Source organism: Carya illinoinensis, chromosome 7 (assembly GCF_018687715.1).
Source record: "Carya illinoinensis cultivar Pawnee chromosome 7, C.illinoinensisPawnee_v1, whole genome shotgun sequence".
Lineage (NCBI taxonomy): Eukaryota > Viridiplantae > Streptophyta > Magnoliopsida > Fagales > Juglandaceae > Carya > Carya illinoinensis.
In genome coordinates, this window is record NC_056758.1 from 42410912 (window position 1) to 42430088 (window position 19177).

The 19177-nt window shown below is 33.9% G+C and overlaps 2 protein-coding genes across 5 annotated transcripts; one reads left to right on the plus strand and one right to left on the minus strand.

Annotated features, from left to right (window-relative positions):
• Positions 1 to 4242: 4242 nt before the first annotated feature.
• LOC122317494 (gibberellin 3-beta-dioxygenase 1-like) lies at positions 4243 to 6893 on the plus strand. Its single transcript, XM_043134613.1, has 2 exons — positions 4243 to 5034; positions 6039 to 6893. Exons 1-2 carry the CDS (start codon positions 4553 to 4555, stop codon positions 6613 to 6615), a joined length of 1059 nt encoding a protein of 352 aa, XP_042990547.1. The 5' UTR covers positions 4243 to 4552; the 3' UTR covers positions 6616 to 6893.
• Positions 6894 to 10948: 4055 nt separating this feature from the next.
• On the minus strand, positions 10949 to 18038 carry LOC122317495 (coiled-coil domain-containing protein 93). 4 transcript variants are annotated; one of them, XR_006244487.1, is made up of 11 exons: positions 17716 to 18037; positions 17409 to 17571; positions 16798 to 16917; positions 16074 to 16253; positions 15322 to 15401; positions 14630 to 14669; positions 14383 to 14490; positions 13359 to 13439; positions 12804 to 12926; positions 12054 to 12159; positions 10949 to 11240 (listed from the first exon to the last, which is right to left on the minus strand). XR_006244487.1 is itself a non-coding variant. In XM_043134616.1 (11 exons), the coding sequence occupies exons 1-10, from the start codon at positions 17904 to 17906 to the stop codon at positions 12112 to 12114; spliced, it is 1134 nt and encodes a 377-aa protein (XP_042990550.1). In that variant the 5' UTR covers positions 17907 to 18037; the 3' UTR covers positions 10949 to 11240; positions 12067 to 12111. The 4 variants fall into 4 exon arrangements, 3 of the variants coding, with proteins under 3 accessions (XP_042990550.1, XP_042990549.1, XP_042990551.1); XM_043134616.1 differs by having other exon boundaries at positions 12067 to 12159; XM_043134615.1 differs by lacking the exon at positions 10949 to 11240 and having other exon boundaries at positions 11944 to 12159.
• Between the last annotated feature and the right edge of the window lie 1139 nt (positions 18039 to 19177).

The window sequence follows — 19177 nt, forward strand, 5'->3', positions numbered from 1 at the left end:
GGACTGGAGTTGGTTACATTGTTCAGCAGCAGGATTTGAATTTCCTAGAATTCTTAAGAGCTTAGAGTGGCAGAGAGAGAAATACATGAATTGTGTCCTATAATATATAGAGTTGTCCGAATAAATTTCTTAGATAACGTTAAATACTCATAATGTAGGGTTTACTTGATGTGTTTGTCTCTTTCTTATTCTGGGCCTAGAGTTGGTAGTAGGTTTGGATGGTGAGATGAGAACTTTTAATTTTAGATGAAAGTTGAATAAAATATTATTTTTTAATATTATTATTGTTTTGAGATTTGAAAATGTTGAATTAAAATTTGAAAAAGTTGAATTATTTATTATATTTTATGCGGGAATTTAAAAAAATTATAATGATGAAATAAGATGATAATTTTATCTCTCTTCTTAGTTGCCAAACCTACAGTGAGCGGTGTGTAATAAAATCAAATCTAGTGTTCTTCGATTAAATTCATAGATGCAGACACTTTGCCACTTTGTGTAAGCGTAGAAGGTAGAAGAAAGTGTATTCAACTGTCAACAACCTCGTTTTTCATGTCTTTCAAACGCTTTCCTCCTCTTGTGCCTATACCATACTCCCTGGGCCTAGCTTGGATATGTTTCGGGTCCTCAATCTCGAGTGATGTACAGTGAACGCACATCAACTGGATTATCATCATTCGGCATGGCATTGATGAGTCTTGGGCCGGAAAGTCTGTTTAACGAGGCCCATCTACTTTACTCAATGGATCTGTTATGGGATCCATTATGATTAAAAACACTTGATACTTTTTTTTTGTTTTTCGTCATTCTGAAATCCATTATTGTATAAAAAAATAGACTTATAACATATATTATAAAGTATTATAAGGTTTTTCATTACCATAAATTATTAACTATATAATGTATGTACGTCTCTAATGACGGAGATAAAAGACAAAAGAAACGCATAATCATCGAAACATGGCCCATGAGGAAAACAAACAAAAAATACTAAATAAAAAGGTTGCCCCACTTGGGTGTCCCCCTCACACACCACCCTCGAAAATAAACAAATCCGATATATTACTATTATCATTGTCCTAGGTAGGATTTTCAAACGGTGAATCCCAATAAGTGGGTTTTTCAAAGGGTGAATCCCATTTAAGCAGGATTTTTCAAAGGGTGAATCCCATTTCATCACTGCCCTCTATACTTCTATTGGTTTCTATAGTCCCACGCCCATGGGGTTAGGTGAGAGAGATGATGAGCTTCTCACAAGTACATTCATCCAACTTCAGCGACTTTTTTTTTTTTTTGTATTTTAAGAAAAGGCCGGGGAGGTGGGGGTGAACCCTTCCTAGGTGTGATCATAGAAACCCTTTCCACTGCAAAATGTCCAGTTTGAATTATAGCTACTATCCCAAAAATAAGCCCGTCATTACATGAGCACCCCCAAAGTGCTCATATGGCTTTTCCTTTTGTTTTAAGTCTTCTTGCTCGAATGTTAAGTGGCTTACACTTGGTTGTAGTCGAAAATTTGAAGAATATTTATATTTGATTAAGTCATATTGTAGAAACTAGCAACCAATATGCAGATATATATATATATATATATATATAGTGTTATATTGGGAAAAATTCATTACCCAAAATTGTATAGACACCCCAATTCCACATATATAAGTTAGAGAAATTAAATCTAATAATTATTAAAATTTACATGATTATGTTGAAAAGGCGGCAGGCCTATATATAATATGCATTCTTATAACTTTTTTTTTTTTTTTTTTTTTTTTAAATCTCTTCTTTAAAAGATCAATTGTTTGACGTCATTCTAACAAAGGGAATAAGCTTAATTATTACTGAAGTTTATCTCTGTGTGTGTATGTATATATATATATATATATATATATATAGATGATCGATCTCGATCGATCCCTTGCATGTCTACGCACGAATTAAGTCTTAACTTTTAAATTCATATCATGATCATCATGATATCATGTAATTAGTAGAAGGGATATTCTGAAATTTTCTTCTCCACTACCATTAATGTTTATTAAAATATAATTAGATTGTCAACTTAAGAAATTCATAGATAATTAAAGAGATGAAATTAAGAGAAAATTAATAATATTCTAAATTAATTAGAATAATATATAGTCTCCTCGATCGATCCGGTCCTTTGAAACTGATCACTCGGTCATCAAAAACTTAAAAAATTTCCTTCTCCTAATAATTATGAGCATGCTGCTTGACTTCAGCCTAGCAAGCTAGCTAGCCAGCTCGATCACATATTTTCCATGAGACTATTGACTAAAATTACGTCGTTTAGCGTATTTTGTTTTGGACCGACAAGAAGTATATTTTGTATACATCTTAGGGTATATGTTTTTGTTATACACTTTCTCATCCGTATCGTGAAGATTACGTCCAAATAAAACTTTAGTGTATAATCAATGATGGAAAAAAGAGGTATATATTAATAATGTTGTGGGTAGATATTGGGGTAATAGATCTCCAAGCCTTTCGTATAATACCGTCTAACTTGGTTTAGTCAGAAAAAACCGTCAACTTGGAACTCTTTGCATCCTTCCAGCTAACTTAAAGACCAAAACAAAATTAATTGAAGGCTTTCTTCTTGGTCTAACTAAAAGTACTAAAAGGTTTCCCACACTTCACCGACTCTTTCTGGACGTCCAATAAGCTGCGCTCCCCAATTATCTGTCTAATAATATTAACTTTTGTTTGGTCAGCATAAACGGATCATTCTTGGACGTACGTGATTTGCCCCCTAATTCGATGATCTCTGCTAATGATCAAAAAGATTGGGCCGGGGGGGGGGGGGGGGCATACATATCCGATCCAACAGATCAACTTTTGTGTATTTTTTACTCATTCTATTGATATGATTGACTAGATTAATAATTATTTTATATTAAAAAAATGACACAACCAATCACATTAGTGAAGTACACAAAATTAACTGTGTATAAAATTTTTGATATATATATATATTTGTAAGTTTGTTTTTTGATACACCAATTTACACATGAATTATTATCGAGCTACTGGAAATATTTATAATTGTTTTTTGAATTAAAGTTATATCAGTACGTGATGTCATGTCTTAAAATCTAGCTATTATTTTAAAATAGTCTTTAATTTAAAAGTTATGCTATTCATAAGTCTCATATATCACACACTACAAATACTTAAATGGCATGCCTTTTTAATATTGTTGGCCAATTATCATGATTTAGAAAACTTGCAAGACTAGTACCATATACATAAGGAATGTTTGAAAATGAATAGGATTCATTAATTACAAGAAATTCTCATGAAATCAAAATTCCTTTTGTTTTATGCAAATGGTCAAATTTTCATGTCAACTTTCGATCGAGTATTAGGTATTCAAAATGACGAAAATACATTCTATATAGCCTTTTTCCATTGATCTTAATTGCCATGGCGCCCTCGTGCTGCACCACAGATTCAAAATGGTCGGGGTCTCGTACAGAGAAATCTAATATATATGTAATATTTAAACGTGCCTGCACGTGCGAAAAAACTCTGAATAATATGTCAAAATTAAGTTCCACATGCATGCATCTAAAGTGAAAATAGAAGGGGAAAAAAAAAAAAAACTGTCAAAATCTTCTTGTTCTTGTTCTCACGTCACGAGCAAATATTCTATAGTTAGAATTGGTAGCTCATCCTGCATATATAAAATTAAAAATAATAGAAGCAACTGACTGCATGAGTAGTACTCTGTATTTGAAAATAACCATTTTTAATTAATTTTAAATTTATTGCCTACGTACATATTGTTTGATTTTTTAAATTTTACGGCTTGAGATCGACATGATATTAATTAGTTATTATATAAGACATACGTGTATATATATATATATATATATATATGTATATGGGATTGATCCGAAAAATGGGTCGGTCGACGTCTTAATTTAATACATTCGATCGAGGTGTGTTAATCCTCAAATAGCATCAAATTAAAGGGCATAAGTACTTCCGAGTCGTCGCTCAACCCTATCTCCTCATTTCAATTTTCCAACTTAGCATGTGGACAAACAAGCTGCTTTTAGGCAAGTCCTTTAGCTCGGAAAAGAAAAAAGAAAAAAGAAAAAATAAAAAAAGAGGACCCCCCTCACCCCCCTATCATGGAACAAAGAAACATGTAATATTTTTTGATGATCGGTCTTTGAGATGCCACAACTTTCTCATTTTGTTTGTTCTTTCCTTTGTCTCATTCAACCATTCACTTAAATACCCATCCCAAAACCACGTACAGACACAAGTCCCTCCAAGAGCCACCCTCTCCCAACTGTATCATTTTAACCTAATCCCCCATTGGGATTATATTATATATATTCATGATCATCGAGTGTACATCATGTTCGTTCTGGTTAATATAATTCAGTATTCCATCGTCAGACATCTATCAAATATCCCCGATCTAAACCTTAAGCTTTCTAGCTTGCTTGCTTCATTTTTGTTTTCACTTTCAAATTTCCAGGCTACCTTATAATTATCATCGATAGTCATCATCATCATGAGTACTCTCTCTGAAGTGTACAAAGACCACCCTCTCCACCTCAAGCATATCATCCCCCTAGACTTTGCCTCCGTTGGATCGCTCATGCCGGACTCCCATGTCTGGCCTGGATCCGGCGATTTCTCATCATCGGAGGAGGAGTACAACCGGACTTCGGTGCCGGTCATTGACCTGAGAGATCCCAATGCCTCGGAGCATATCCGGCGAGCATGCGAGGCGTGGGGTGTGTTCCAGCTGATAAACCATGGAATATCTCCGAGGCTTATAGAAGAGGTTGAGGACGAGGCTGAACGATTCTTTGCTCTTCCAGCTCAACAGAAATTGAAGGCCCTACGGTCTCCCGGTGGGGCCACCGGATACGGTGTCGCTCGGATAACGCCATTCTTTTCCAAGCATATGTGGCATGAAGGCTTCACCATCATGGGGTCTCCACTCGATCATGCAAGGGAAGTTTGGCCCCACGATCACCAACGGTTTTGGTAACTGATCCAATATCCATGCACTTCCATGCACGTGGCCCTTACACTTGCACAGATTAAGTAGAGTTTGCTAGCTGTTTAATTCTACTATTATTTTATTAATTATACTTTGGATATGTTTGGAATTAACTAGCTATAGCTATAGCTAACAATGTTTTATTATTATTTCTAATTTTTTGCAGACAAAAAACCCAGTAGGTTTGGTTTTTGGCTTTCTTCGATCTGCATATATGTATATATATTTGTATAATTCATATTTATAGGTATTCAATAACGTTCATGGCATTCACAAGCACATCATGGCCAAGGCCCGGACTTCAAAAATATTAATACGATTTAGTTCAATCGAAAAAGTAGTTCTCATGAAGAGAAAGTGACAATTAGTTTATGGAAGGCTATCTTTTATGTTGCAGTACTAGACGTAGAAGTCGTCACTGGGGATCTAAAAAATTACTTACAGGTCATTTCTTAATTTTCCTAGCTAGACTAGTACTCTAGATCAACGACCATTCATTTGTGTATATATATATATATATATATAAGTTGAGATTGAATCGTACGCATAGCATGATCTCATCGATGATCAGCTTGCTGTCCTGACTCCCGATCTCGTCATGTCAAACAGTACTTATAATTAATTCGAGAATAATAATTAATATAGTTTTTAAGAATCTAAAAGTAAGGTTAAAGGCGGCAATAATATTATAATATTCCTTCTCAGACGACTCATCCAAAAATTCAGACTACATGTGAATATTCTTTATGAATTTATAATCCCTTTAATTAGTTTGATAAACTCAGAGCTAAAATATATGTAGCTGCAATCCTTTTACAGAATATTATATATATCTCAGTACTTAATTCGAAGCTCAGCTTCAAAAAAGATGATGAATTCAAACATCTTTTATCGATCATTCATTCATGTTATTCATAATTTATACCATTCTGATCACAAACTTCTCTCATTTTTTTTTCTTCCTTTTTGGGTCTCTGCTTGATAACAGCAATGCAATGGAAAGATATCAGAAGGAGATGAAGACTCTAGCAGAGCGAGTAGCCCGTCTAATCTTCAGGTCATTAAGCATTAATTCCGGAGAAGAGATAAGCTGGCTAGGTTCAAGCTCCATTAATGTCTCCACAGCTTTACAGCTAAATTCATACCCTTCCTGTCCGGACCCAAACCAGGCCATGGGTCTAGCCCCCCATACCGACACCTCCCTCTTGACCATCCTCCACCAAAGCCAAACAATAAATGGCCTCCAAATTTTCAGGGATGGAGTCGGATGGCTTCCTATTTCTCCACTCCCCGGTGCACTTTTTGTTAACGTGGGAGATCTCTTCCACCTTATCTCCAATGCCCGATTTTCAAACGTTCTTCATCGCGTGGTCGTGAACGGCACTCGGCAGAGATTGTCCTTCGCCTACTTTTATGGTCCGCCAACTGAGTTTGTCATGTCGCCTCTGTGTAAGGGTTTGAATTCAGGACAAGTACCTCTTTACCGCTCTGTGGCAGTGAAAGATTATGTTAGTCTGAAGGCCAAACATCTGGACAATGCGCTTTCTATTATCAGAATTGATTAAATTAAATGAAGAATTAAAAAAAAAAAATAAGGGGGAATAAAAGAAGAAGAGGATGGATGAAAAGTCAAGCTAGGCCGGCAAAGTGATGCAATATTTAATATATGCTTATAATTCTAATTTCTGTTGCAAAAAGCTTAGACAGAAAGTTCATCATGTATTGGAAAAGGGTTTTTATAATTAGAATCATGATGCACTCATTAACCATTAATTTCTTTGTTTTTAGTAATATATCTATATATAATATATAAAGAACTGATCTTGGTTCTGTCTTTGCAGTACGTAGTGTGATTAATTATATCAGTTAAAACCTTTTAGCTGTCACCATTTCCACGGGTAGTTCAAGTTTTTAGACGATGCATCGACGCTTTAATTGATCAGAATATCTCTCAGCTTGGATCTCAATCGATCCTGACCTCTCTTTGTGCCAATTGGTGAGGAGAGAGGAGCTCTAGATCTTCATTTACCCACCATTTCAGGTCTCTTCCAGCTTGCTATTACTTAAAGATTATATGAGTGATGATCATTATTCAATCATCTCCTTGATACAAGCATCGCACCACCAACGTTTTAGGCTATCAATCTACAAATCAAAATGAAACAAGGTCCATCAAATTCATAGGCGCATGCGCCCCAGGAGCTGATCAAGTCTCAAGCGTTGTTGTGTCTACGAGCTAGCCTTCTGGAGACGGCCACCAGTACGCAGACCAATTCATCATGATGAATTAAGTTTACAACTTCAAATCATTCTCAAGATCTATGTTACAATCGATGCTCGATCCAGTACTACCACTGCCTCATCATGTATCGTATCTTGGATCTCGACAATGCTTTGATCGGATTGATCCAATGTATTGTCACCACGATAAACTTATAGATCGGGTACGTACAATCTTTCATGTCCCGACACACTCACTGCATGCAACAGGCAAATCAAAATGGTACGTCGTTAACACGCTGAATCACTCAGTACCAGCTAGCTATCATGTGATATATAGTCGTTTCCATAACACGTGTTTGGTCTCTCCTCCTTCCTTTATTAACTTCTTGTTGTACTTCTCCTCATGATCCAAATCCGTTTTTTCTGTTATAATTTTTTAAAAAAATTTATCATTATTTTTTTTGTTATGCCATCAAATATCTAATAAAATGCTATAATATTCATGCTATATTTAAAATAAGCAACCCTTCTATTAAGTAATTATAAATGAATCATATATATAAATGAGTTTTACTACTCATTATCATCGTCACTATACATCATACTTATTTTTAATTTTATTTTTCTTAAATTAATTCTATTTTTTTACTCATTATTTATACACTATATAGTTAATAAGAAAAAAAAAATTATATATGATATATGGTGTAAGAATGATGATTATAATTTTATATATATATATATATAGTATTCTTAGAGAAAAATATAAAATATTTTAATTATTATTTTTCATGTCATTCGATCTACCCTTATAAAGAAGATCACACAAGGAATAAAAAAAAATATGTTAAAATATTCTGCAAGCATTGTAGTACTCCGAGATGCGTGGCAATATTCGTCGGTATATATTAAAGTCATCCTACACATGGGCCGAGGGATACGCCACAAGTCTTGTTTAGAACGGAGAAAATGGGATGTCTGTCAGTTCAATTAATTTACGATTGGGAAAAGAACTATCTTGGCTCTATATGCATGCAAAAAGATATTGATCCAACCCGATCAGCAGTACCACTAAAATCAAAGATACAAAAAGAAGCTAGGCCGGAAGGAGTATATATCAATATTACTATTAGAAACCAGCCTAACCCTGCTAGCTATATATATAGCTGGCCGACCGAACAATTTCATGTAAAAAATGGACATTTTTCTACATGAAATGACACATATATAGAAAGTAGGAAACCTAAGAAGAACACGGAATTGATCAGGATACGTACGTGACAAACAAAATTTAAGGCACCCACAAAACTCCAGAAAATCAGCGTAAGCATGCAGGAAAAAATTAATAAAGCATGCGGAAAGAAAACCGTCCAAAAGACACAACACGTCTTTTACGCTCGACCACGGCATAGGGCGCCATAGGCACGTGTAAATTCGTAGAAACCTAAGACCTATTTCTCACTACATGATTTCGGACAGAAAATCATCCGGCCGGTAAACAGCACAATCGATCAGTAACGACAAACAAAAAATAAAACAAAGAAATAGTACTAAAAAGGCTATGAATTTGTAATTAAAAGTTCATGTCACGTAAAAGGGAACTGTCTAGGGAAAACGACCTAAAGTTTCCATCTTTGAGGGGATCTATCGAGTGAGCGTCTTCTTACTTTTGAGATATATTTTTATGTATCACTCATGTATGAGTGCTGCCGTCACAAAAATCACATAAAAATAAGGAAGGATTTGTATTTACAAGCGTGTAAAGCTATACGCGTTTATAGACACTCCGACATATATATGTATATATATTTATATATATATATAATGCCCATATTTAGTTTTAAAATAATTGAATTTTAAATTTATTTTATATATTAAAATTTTACAATATCATCGATGTCATTGATTTATCGTTTAAATTATTAAAATTACTATTTAAACTTGTATTTGATATTTGTTTTTTAAAAAAATTTTGAAGGACCAAAATCATGATTTTTTGATAATTTACTAGGATGGCTGGAGCTTTATCGAAGGTAAGTTTTTCGATTAGCCACAAAAATAATCGTAATGGTTTGTCATTGGCGTCATGTTTCTCTTTCGAACCTTCGTGTCTCTTTGCATTTTTTTTTTAAAAATAAAAAGAAAATAAAATAAAATTACCTTATTAGAGCATTCCATCCACATCTCTATATCTAATCCTTAACCAAATTATAGGGAAAAGAAAAAGAAAAGTGAAGAAAATTCATCTACATCCAATTCCCTAAATTAAAGGATGTGTAAAGTAGCTAGCTCCCCAAGCTACTCTACATATTCTAAATCATTCTTTTGATTATTTTATTTTAAATTTATATTTTAATAGAATATAAACAGAGAATATAAGGAGAAGTAAGAGAACAAAACAATAAAAAAATAATAGAAAAATAATAATTTAATATAATAAAAAATGATAGAGAATGAGATGTAAAAAGTTTTTAAAAGATAAATACAATTTAAGAAAAAATTACAAGAAGTGTGATTTCTAATCAATTTTAAAAAAATATTATAAGGATCATGATATTGAAGAATTATCTCACATTATTTATAGATAAAGTCTTAGACATGTTTATAAGTAATAAACAAATCTCTCTTGTTGAATCGATTTTATGAGATGAGTTAGACTCATAAATTTTGTCATAATATCAGGGTCTATTACAGAACAATGAAGATCCATATTACTTATCTTGTGATAATGATTAGAAAAAAATACTGACTTGCATGTAAGGGAGGGTGTTAAGAAATTATTCTATATTGCTTGTGGACAAGGTCTTAAGTATATTTATAAATAAGGAACAAAACCCCTCTTATTAAACTGATTTTATGAAATGAATTATGCTAATAAATTTTTTTATAATATCAGAGTTTGCTAAAGGGTAAATAAAGATACATACTACTTATCCCGTGATAATTATAAAAAAAAATACTAATCTGCACATAAGAGACGAGTATTGAAGAATTATCTCACATTATCTGTAGATAAAATCTTAAATATATTTATAAGGAATAAATAAATCTCTTATTAAATCAATTTTACTTTATGAATTAGATCCATAAATTTATCCACATTGATTAGAATGCCCATAGAATTGAAGTGAGAACTATATTCTAGTAGTTGATTATGTGATTGAGTTATGTCCCTCTGCGTCAGCCTACTGCAACTAGGCTTAGACAAAGTGAGAAGAGATACGGTAGGTTGCGTAAGAGTTCATCAAACCCATCGAATGAGTACAAAGAAGATCTCTTGCTTAGAATGCAAACGAATCTTAAAAACAAAGAAAATTAAATAAATAAAAGAACATGAGGGGTCTGTCAACATATTTAAAATTGAAAAAGATATCGTTACGTTCGGATGGATAATTGTCGTTTAGCAATGAAATGGACCCAGGGAGCGATCTAATCTAACTATGTTTTTCAGGCAATCAATTAAATTAATACAGCGTTGGTGCAAATTAAAAATCCTAAACGGGTCCGACCATTCATAGGAATTGTCATTAATAGCTAGCAAATTTTAAACAGGTCATTATTAATATTACGCTCTGTTTTATATTTGTAATATCTTTAAAGTACTTCTTATATAAATATAAAATTTTGAAAAAGATAACTAAATATAAAAGAAGGTATAAATCATTGTTGCTGATATTGTTTATAGATAAATATCAGTCCAATAATATTCTTGTGAAGTTTCAAATAATTGATACGGAGAAATCTCCACGTATATTAGCCATTTATGTATGCCTTCTGAAGTTTTCGATTTAATAGGAGAATGCAGGACACATGGGTGGTGGTCCTACATTGCCTACACCTATTGCCAATCTAAAATTGTCCTTACACGGATTGTTTGGGCATTTGAACACCGAGTGTGGATGGGTGCCGTTCATTGGCTGGTGCTCACACTGGACGCTTGGAGACAAATGGCTGGGTTGCTCTGCGCCTGTTCATATATACGACAAATTGTCATATGGAAATTAAATATAGATAGAAAAAAACTCATCTCCTTTTTGTATGGATTTAGTTGCTCTCTGTCCCTATTCATATACACGACAAATTTTATATTAAATTCAAAAAGTTTAATGTTCTTTATGTTTGAATTGTCAGGATTTCAATAGGACCTTCGTTTAATTATATAAAATAAATTTATAAATAGTTGTAATTTTATAAAATTTATTAAATCTATATTATAATAAAAATAATTTTATAATATAACGTAACATAATATCATAATTTATTATGACTAAATTTTTTCCTTTTAAATTCTATTTTCTCTTCTTAATAAACAAATATTATTTAAAGAGTGAAGCTTCAGTGCTCTACAAAGAGCAGTTCAGAAATCAGAACTTCAGATAAAGATAATTTTGTCAGCTCTGCCAATTTTAAATTATCTATAACAAATATGTCTTTTTTAATCAGCACGGAGTCAGCAATCACGTGCATATGTGAATGCAAACAAAATTCAATAGTTGCTGCATTGTCTTGGTGTGAAAAGAGTTGGGGAAGAATCCCACCCTCTAGACAGGGATAATGGAGATCAGTAAGAGAAAAAAGTTAAAAAGATTTACTGAATTAAGCTTTTGTTTATTACCACTTAATTCTTTTATTTTTATTTTTTAAGGGTATACCAGTTATTCATTTCCAAGTGAGCAAAAGACAACATATATTAATAAATAATGAAGCCAGCTTGATCGATTGTACATAAAAATTACAGATCTATACAGCAAAAAAAGAATAGAAAAAAAACAGAACTCACATAGAAATTTGACCTGCAATACTAATCACCTCCTCTTGCTTGACACAACAGGTAAGCATTATGTAGAACTTTGGCAGCGCAGTTTTTCATTCTTTGCGCATTCCTCCTGTGGAAATCGAAAGATTAGGTTACGTGATGCGAGTGATTGGCCATGGAGTAGAACAATTAAAACAGAGCCCAGCCAAAATAACGAACAGTCAGTAGACTAGGAACTAATGGTGACGAAACAATAGTGCATAGCTGCTAATATCTAACCCAGAACTAATGAAGTATTGTTACCAGTCAATGCACAAAAAAATTACGCTATAGATTATGGTAGATGCTATGCTATAGATTATGGTAGATGCTATGTGCTGAAACCTTATTTTCAACCAAACAATTCACCCTTTTTCCCCGAAAAGAAATTCTCGAACCTTGGTTGAATCTCACAAAAATGGCAAAAGAGATTGGGCTTAGAAAGGATCAATCCACAAACCGTCAAAACAGGAGGTCTTGGGTTCCTCAGTATTACAAGTAACAAGTGGACTTTACTGTCTCACAAACCCATTCTGAACCCAAATCCAGGAAGCAAAAACAATAGACCGCATTTTTATTTTATGTAAGAACATCCATTAATAGACCGCATTTTTATTTTATGTAAGGACATCCATTAATAGACCGCATTTTTATTTTATGTAAGAACATCCATTAATAGTATTTGATGTTGCTAACAATATGAATACATTGCTGCATGATTATCACACTAGTTACCTGGAAAGCTTTTAACAGCGTGTAACAGCGTCTTTGCTCTGCAGAAGCAGCAGCATTTTGCTGTTTGAGAGCATCACAAACCTTCTGCTCTTCTTGAAACCCAAGTTGGACCTTTTCTTGTTTCTATAAAATGGATGCAGCAGTAAGAACTTCAATGACCGTGGGGGGAGAAAAAAAAAAAAAAAATCTACAGAAGCACATATATGAGTATTATTGTACACCTTTTAGTATATATCATTTAAGTCTTTTTGTAAAAATCATGTAGTTTTATAATCGGGCCAAAGAAATATCCTCTCCACCACCCATTTTTCTAATCTCCCCTCCCCTAAGTCATTCCAAAGGCAATTATTCTAGCAACAGATATATATTAGGAGTTCGGTTACCAAACAAGTAACAGAATATATCACTCCGAGGGAAGTAAATTTGATGATATTTTAAAATTTGGCAACATGCCATGTCTTATATCTAAATTATAAAGCCAGTGGTTCCTCCTTTAAATCTGGCCAAGTCCCTAATCAAACCCTGTATCTTCTTTGAAAAAGAAGTGATAAGTACCTGTTGAATGGTCTTCACAATTCCCTCCATGGAATCAATAAGTTTCTTGCGACCATCAGCATTAGTAATGGCTTCTTGGAACTTCACAAAGTCGCATGTAAAAGGAGATGGTAGTGAGATTTAAGCAGTGACAGAAAGGCCTGTAACCTTCAGCACATAATTAAATAACTGAAAACAGCAGCAGATCCCTTTAGAGACACTTGCCTGGCCTCAACATTTTAAGAATGTTGATTTCAAGTCATGCAATCTCATTGGTGGCCAAATTACATGCAATTAAAATAAAAAATAAAAGCACACCCCATCTAAATGAAAATGATATGCAGCAGAACCTGAGCCTTTATTTTAGTTGTTCTCTGCATCACCTAAAACAGACCATAGATTCTCACTCTTTCTTTCTAAATACTGTTTAGTAGTTAAGCAATTCAGTTATAATGAAACATCCATAAGTCAAAAACTGTACTTGATCCTTCTAAAAATTTAGTTATATGGTATTTTTGTCATCAAGAACTCAAAAGTAAAGATCTTGCAATTTAGCATGTAAATCTAGTAGGCCTGAATAACATGCACTATCGAAATGTGAGCTCTACTCACTATCTACTCTTTCTGGTTGCTTAGCATACAGCCACATCTAATGCAGGACAATGAAAGACCCAGTGACCAAGATTTTGCAGTCACTGAGAATTCAAAAGTAGGATCTTGGATGGTGATATGTCAATATGCTAGACCTGAGGCTGAAAAACATGCATTACAACTTCACCATCTCCAATCTTTCCGTTTAATTAGCATATAGCCATATCAAAAGCAGGACTGCACCATGCAAGACCCAGCAGTCTGGATTTTGTATCTATGAGATTATAAAGCAAAATTGGCAGTGTAACCAATAACAATTGCTGCTTCTGACATTTAAATAATAAGCAAATTCGAGGAATACAAACCACTAGATTTGGAGAGAGAGAGAGAGAGAGAGCATATACAATAGAATTTTCATAAAAGATAGAACATTTCCTCAACTTATTTGACCAACCTGGGAACTTATTGAATTCAATAAGGATGTTTCCTTTAGCATCAGTTCTTTTATCTCCAAAAGAGCATTATAGGTACCATAATTTTTACGAGTTTGGCGATGTTTTTTCTGCACAGTAGAAAGACACATAAACCTCTACAAGAGTTAATCGAAAGATTAAAAAAAAAAAAAACAGATTCAGGGTAAAAGGAGAAAAGTAGAATAAAAAAGGCAGTCCAATCAACTGCTAGAGCCATTCTTATTTAACCTGGATATGGACATACAGCTCCGAAAATCGGCGTTCATACCTGCAACATATTTATCAAGAAAGTAAGCAGACTATCCAAAAGAGATTGTCTTAAAGCTGTAAGGTATGAAAGGCTGAAAAGAGGGCCATAAACGTTGATGCAGATAAGCGACATTGATAAATTGATTTACAGTATCTCATAGGCCTCTTAGATTAACAAGAAAATGTTATAAAACAAGTGCAACCATATGGAGTATGGCAAGACAAATGACTACAAGTGACACCATATGCCAACTTCACTGTTGCCATTAGCTCCCCAACTTTTCCAAATGTTCTCATGACAGAAAATGAGAAATGGACTGACCCTGAGAATTTATGAGGAGGATATAAACTGAATAACAATAAGAGGCAAGAAATGTATCAGGAGGATTACGATCACTTTTTTTCGTCGGGTGTTAAATGTTTCATCTGATTATTTAGATATGAAGAGGAAATGGTGGGTAATAGCTTCTGCTTTATCAAACACTCAATATTTTATTAGTGTCAGTCCCCTAAGAATAACTATGCCTTTAGTAGTATTTAAGAGAAACTGATTAGAAAACTCCATAGAAGTTTGAGACCGTCTCAGTGTAGCAGAAAACCACATATTGTAAGGGGTAATAATGTCTTGTAAGCAAAATGAAAAATAACGTCAGGAACAAATAACAACGTACTGGATGAGTTCCGATTGGGATGGCACGTCATCAAGCTGCCGCTTCACAGCAATAATTGCCCTACATCTAGCTGCAAGTTCCTACAAGAAGCATACATGCATTGTTTATTAGTGATCAGTACAAAATAAAAAAATGGTCTCTCTCTCTCTCTCACTCTTTATTTCTTATGAAAAGGAAAACTAACATCAGGCAGATTTTCTTGCAAAAGGAAACTTGCAGATAGGGATCAAGAGAGAAAAATCTACTATCTCAAAAGTCAATCATTGTATCATATAATTAGTCACTTACCTTGACTGCCAACATTAACAAAAGAACAAAAGAATAAATAAACTGAACTTTGGTAGGTCAGAATTGAACAGGTAGTCTGCTGCAAAGGGGTGATTTGCTGTGATTGTATAGGAAAGCTTTACTTTACTGAAAAAAACACTTGGATTGGTAGAGATAATTTTTTTCCTTGAACGGTGAGCATTAAGAAATGTAAACTTTTGAGATAATTCAAACAGCTTGTTTTCTAGAATACAAATAAGGAAGTGGGCTTAAGAGTAAAAAATACTTATAAGAAAGGAAATGAAGCAGCTCAGCTCAATTAGTTCACGCGTATTAAATATCAATCGTGCACTACTGCCAATTTGAAGAGATCTCATGCAGATTGTTTATGATGATGTTCCAGCAGGATGTGCCCAATGTTGTGCCTTAACTCTTCCACCACAAAGGAAGATGAATAAATAAAAATATTCTAAACTACAATTTACCTTTTTTGCTGCATGCAGTTCCTCCAAAGATTCAACCAAAGAATGATTGAGACTATCAGAGGGAATCTTGCCATCCCAGTCACTTGCTATTCTTCCCTCCAATTCAATAACATCAGCTTGCAGTTCCGAGCGTTTTACATTACAATTGGACTGGAATTCAGATTCTTGAATTTCCAGATTCTGAACAAACATTCCACTAATGTGCATCAACCAATAAATAAAATGCATAAATGAAGCTTAATGGAGAAAGATACAAAAAATACACATAGAATTTCTCTTTTCAACTGGCTTAAGACAGATTGGTCACAATATCAGTGGCCAAATATCTAAGTGATGTCTGTATGTTCCATCTGTTGTTCAGGATTTTACCGTAGCATTAGTTCCCTTTTTTTGTCTTAACTATGCTGAAACATCTTGTAATATGAGCATCTTATATACAGGAAAAACTACCAACGTTGATGTGGAGTTAACAGAAGAAGTCCATCTAGGAAAGCATTCTTAAATTTCATGAGAGAGAAAGAGAGAGGCAGTCTGACAGGGAGATGGGGATCAGGTTCCTCTCAAATTGGAAGAAACTACAGGTGATGTAGTTCTTGCAAGGCTTCTCTCAGACGTGTGTGAATAACAAATTTTAGCATTAACATGAACTAAAATGTAAACACAAACAATGTTCCTATTTGAGTAAGATGCCTGAATATATTCACAGATCGGAAAGATAGCCCACCTTTAACGATCCCAAAAGTGGTATCAATTTCTGCACAGCAATATTAGCACCCTCCTTATCTATTCTCTCTCGTAGAAGTTTAATTTTGTTCATAACATCGAGCCCGAGCTCTTGTTGATTCTGGAACACACAGAAGAACAAACTTGAGAATGTAAAAATGACCAGAGGCAAATCAAATCAATCCGACCACCCCACCAAAACCTCAATTGTTTAAAAATAGTTTTTTTACTAATTAAAAACTTGTTAAAAAATAATTTCCCGAATCCCTAAGCACATCTCTTAAAGAAAAAGCCAAGAAAGCATGCTTCCAATATTCAGAAACCAAAACCAAAAACTCACTACATTAAAAACCTTTCCGCATTGAAGTAATCTCACGCTCAAATTATGACATTATAAGCAAAATCACCTTTTAACCCTGCGGAGTTTAGACATCCTTACAAGGACCAAGCAACTTCAATCGTACAAAATGTAATTACAATAGCAGTTCAAAATCAACCGAATATTTAGAAGGCCTGTTGCTGTTTCGAATGAAAAATAACACATAGAGACATAAACCATGATAGTCTTGTAGTATAATAATCAAAAGCGTTAGGTTACAACGAGTTAGTTACCTCATGATCCCTGTCATCATCTTGTAAGGTCCTAACACGATTAACAAGCCACTGTACGACGGGAAAAATGGCTTTGAAGTCTAGAACTTCAATTTGAGAAGCTTTAACATGGTGTGGGCAACCGATTAACCTCAGAGCTTCCTCAATGCGATTTTCAATCTCACTGCACCCCATAACGCAAAAGGCAACATCAATATCAACCATCAAAGAGAGATTTGAAATTTTTTATTCAATTATAAAAATTATTCACGGCATTGATTGCAATCATATCGTGGCGCATAAAGATGATTCGGAGAGGGTTACGTGCATTTCCTCCAAGTGTGTTAGGGTTTCGTCGTTAACGGCAGCGATGCACCAGACGATGCCTGAACAGAGCTTTTCGGAGGCAGATATATCGGTTTTAACGGCGTCGGCATAACCGACTGAGAGGAGAAGATCATAAATCCGCCCAAGAGAAATCGGTGATCCGGACTCGGACAGGAAGTGAGACTCGGCCATGTCGTTTCGACCCGCTCGTTTGAGGCAAAGAAGGAGTTTCGAGTCCTTATCCCTTTCATAGCTAACCCCCCATTCGGACTGCTTTGTAATTGTCGAATGTAGATAGTGGAAGTTGGGCTCGCTAATTCTGTTATCAGTGGACTCTGGCCTAACAGCCTCTGGGCACACCTTCTATGTCTTAGAAATTCAACCAGGCGAAAATAAGATTTTTTTTTTTTTTTTTTTTTTTTTTTTCTAAGCAAGCATATTTTATTAAAATAAAAGATGATACAAGTTAGAGAGGATGGGATTTCCTAACAAAATTTCCAAAGCAAATAATCACAATGCAAACGAAGTAGAAAAAAAAGAAAAAAAGGGTTTTGAGACTAATTTTTTAGTCTCTACCCAAATCCTACAAAGAGGGTATCGTCTTAAAAGATGTTTTGAAGGTAAGCTATCGCCAAAGGCAGTGGAAGCGGAAGCATTGTAGTTGAAAGTCTTGAAGTATTTATTGGTAAGGTCCTTAGTTTCTTTCATAAGATCACCGGTTAGGAAAAGCAAAACTCCTGATAGACTGGCATCGGAAGGGCATAAATACAGTCGCCAAAAATTCGAACAACGCCTTTGAAGTGGCCCGTGAGGACCACGCGCTAGTAGTTTTGAGAAAAGGTAAAGTGTATAATTAAAAATAATAATTTCTTTTTTTTTCATATAACTTCCATATTTTTTTAAAAAAATATGCAGTAATTATGCATTATATAATTGCGAATGTCATTTATCTATTTTTTATAAGATTTGTTGGGATTTCAGCTTTTACTCAATTAGGTTTGGATATAAAAGTCTCCACAATTCATCTCATCTAATTAGTGCAACTTTTTAAAATTTCTATACAAAATATAATAAGCAATTTAATATTATCAAATTATAAAATAATAATAATATTAAAAAATAATATTCTAATAATATTTTATTTAATTTTTATTTTTCAACTTAACTCACTATCCAAATCTTCCATTGATAAAAATCAACACATGCATTGTATATAGTTCCATTTGAGCTATTCTAATAAAAATATCCCGAAAGAGCATACTTTTTTTAAGTTTAATATATAGCAAGGATCGGAACTTTTTTTTTTTTTTGAAAAATATAACCCAGATCATATATAATTTGAAATTAGGCAGGACTGAAGAATCAATGGTTGAAATTAAGAAAAAAAATTAAAAGATTTCGTTGTGTTGTTTGCTAAAAAGTTAACAAAAACTGGACCATCAACCATCGAGGAAAGATCTTAA

Excerpts from the sequence above, each read along its gene's own strand:
- LOC122317494 (XM_043134613.1), top strand. The coding sequence starts at position 4,553 with ATGAGTACTCTCTCTGAAGTGTACAAAGACCACCCTCTCCACCTCAAG. Across the intron at positions 5,035-6,038 it reads CACGATCACCAACGGTTTTG|CAATGCAATGGAAAGATATC; the intron begins GTAACTGATCCA and ends GCTTGATAACAG.
- LOC122317495 (XM_043134616.1), bottom strand. The coding sequence starts at position 17,906 with ATGGCCGAGTCTCACTTCCTGTCCGAGTCCGGATCACCGATTTCTCTT. Across the intron at positions 14,670-15,321 it reads TCCCAATCGGAACTCATCCA|GTATGAACGCCGATTTTCGG; the intron begins GTACGTTGTTAT and ends AATATGTTGCAG. Across the intron at positions 14,491-14,629 it reads AGCTGTATGTCCATATCCAG|AAAAAACATCGCCAAACTCG; the intron begins GTTAAATAAGAA and ends TCTACTGTGCAG.